At 28.2% G+C, this 1,417-nt stretch overlaps 1 protein-coding gene across 5 annotated transcripts in view; it reads right to left on the bottom strand.

The window, feature by feature from the left end:
• Positions 1-1,417, bottom strand: part of LOC102676026 — a 16,914-nt gene that overhangs the window by 1,731 nt on the left and 13,766 nt on the right. For 4 of the 5 annotated variants that reach the window (XR_004149683.1, XM_031508308.1, XM_031508312.1 and 1 more), the window contains 3 exons: positions 1,258-1,417; positions 602-842; positions 44-319 (listed from right to left, as the gene is read on the bottom strand). The exon at positions 1,258-1,417 is cut by the window's right edge and continues 1 nt beyond it. Coding sequence is in view for 4 of the 5 variants with exons in the window: in XM_031508308.1 (XP_031364168.1) it covers positions 44-319; positions 602-842; positions 1,258-1,417 (677 nt within the window). In the remaining variant the exon portion in view is untranslated. Of the gene's footprint in view, positions 1-43; positions 320-601; positions 845-1,257 lie in introns of all 5 variants that reach the window. The other variant, XM_006607375.2, reaches the window with a different exon arrangement.

Here is a 1,417-nt window from a genome sequence, read left to right as displayed (position 1 = left end):
AAAAAAAAAAAAAAAAAAAAAAAAAGAAAAAGGTAGTACTAACCTATAGTGGTAAGTGTAATAAAGCAAAAATATGCAGAATCGAGGAATGGCCAATGTTCCCAAGCGCTAAACAAGAAGGCGCCACCAAAAATGTAACTAACCACCAGGAAAACGCATAACCATATTGGTACTGGTTTTATTTGCTGCCTTTCCTGATCATCGTTAGTATAATATTCGTAATCCGAATCAAAATCGTCTACGTATACTTGTCTATGTACAGGAAATCCAGCTGAGGACATTATATCGGATGGCAATGTGTCCCTTCTGTACGATCGAGCTTTTGTGATGAAAAAACAAAAAAAGAAACGATAAAAAATAATTATAATAACTTATAATTAATTAATTATAAATAAATGCGAATGTTAAGAAAAAAGTGAAGTTGGAAAAATTAGTATATGAATGAAAAATAGAATTTGTAATGATTAATAATAGTTTATAAATATTGTTTGTAAAAAAAGTTTAAAAATCTTAATATTTGAACATTATTGAAGAGATTTTAATAAATCTTTCTAAAGATTTTGAAGATTTTCTAAATATAATAGTAAAAGAATTAATTTACCAATAGGGTAGTTGTTTCTATAACGTCTGGTTTTTGGAATTTGAGTCTTTCTCGAGTTCTCTAAATCCAAATAAATAGATGATGGCCGTAAAGAGGATGGCAGACTCATTCTGTAGTTACTAGTCGCAGCATCCATCGATAAGCATCTTCTGGGCAACGACCTCGTCATTAATGGCTCTTGTTTCTCACTATTTTCACGAGTTTCTGTCGCCTCTGGCTCCTCTTTTGATTTGCTCGTATCGCCTATTGCGAATGATATTTATTAATCAGAGTAATAAAGCAAAATAGATCCGTTCAGTTTCTCCATATAATAAGATTTACATTTTTGAAAATAGATTTATGATTGTTAATCTATATGCAAAATATTTGTCCATAATTCTGATTGTAAATATTAAAGATATTAATGGATAAATTGATTATTGTAAATAAAATCGGAAATATAGATAAATCGAGAACGTGATAAAATTACTAAAAATTAAAGATGTAAAAAATAATATAAATAAAACATAAACAAATATATCGAAAATACAAATAAATAAATTAAAAATGTAAATAAATAAATTCGAAATATAAATAAATAAATGCATCAAAAATAAAAATATTAATAATTAATATAAATAAATTTATAAGAAAATATTGATTATCTCGATTGTTATATAGTTACTTGTGTTTCCGGCGGAAGTTGGCCACCGTCGCAATTCGTTCTCCAAATTATCCAAGGCGTATTTATTACATAAAACCGAGGAACGATCAATGTCATGTGATGAACGCATCAACAATTTCCTGTCTAATGATTGCGTTGTCATCTTGGAACTG

Source organism: Apis dorsata, unplaced genomic scaffold, assembly GCF_000469605.1.
Source record: "Apis dorsata unplaced genomic scaffold, Apis dorsata 1.3 scaffold_5, whole genome shotgun sequence".
NCBI lineage: Eukaryota > Metazoa > Arthropoda > Insecta > Hymenoptera > Apidae > Apis > Apis dorsata.
The sequence above is the reverse complement of the archived record's forward strand: the minus strand, read 5'-3'. Positions and strand labels throughout refer to the sequence as shown.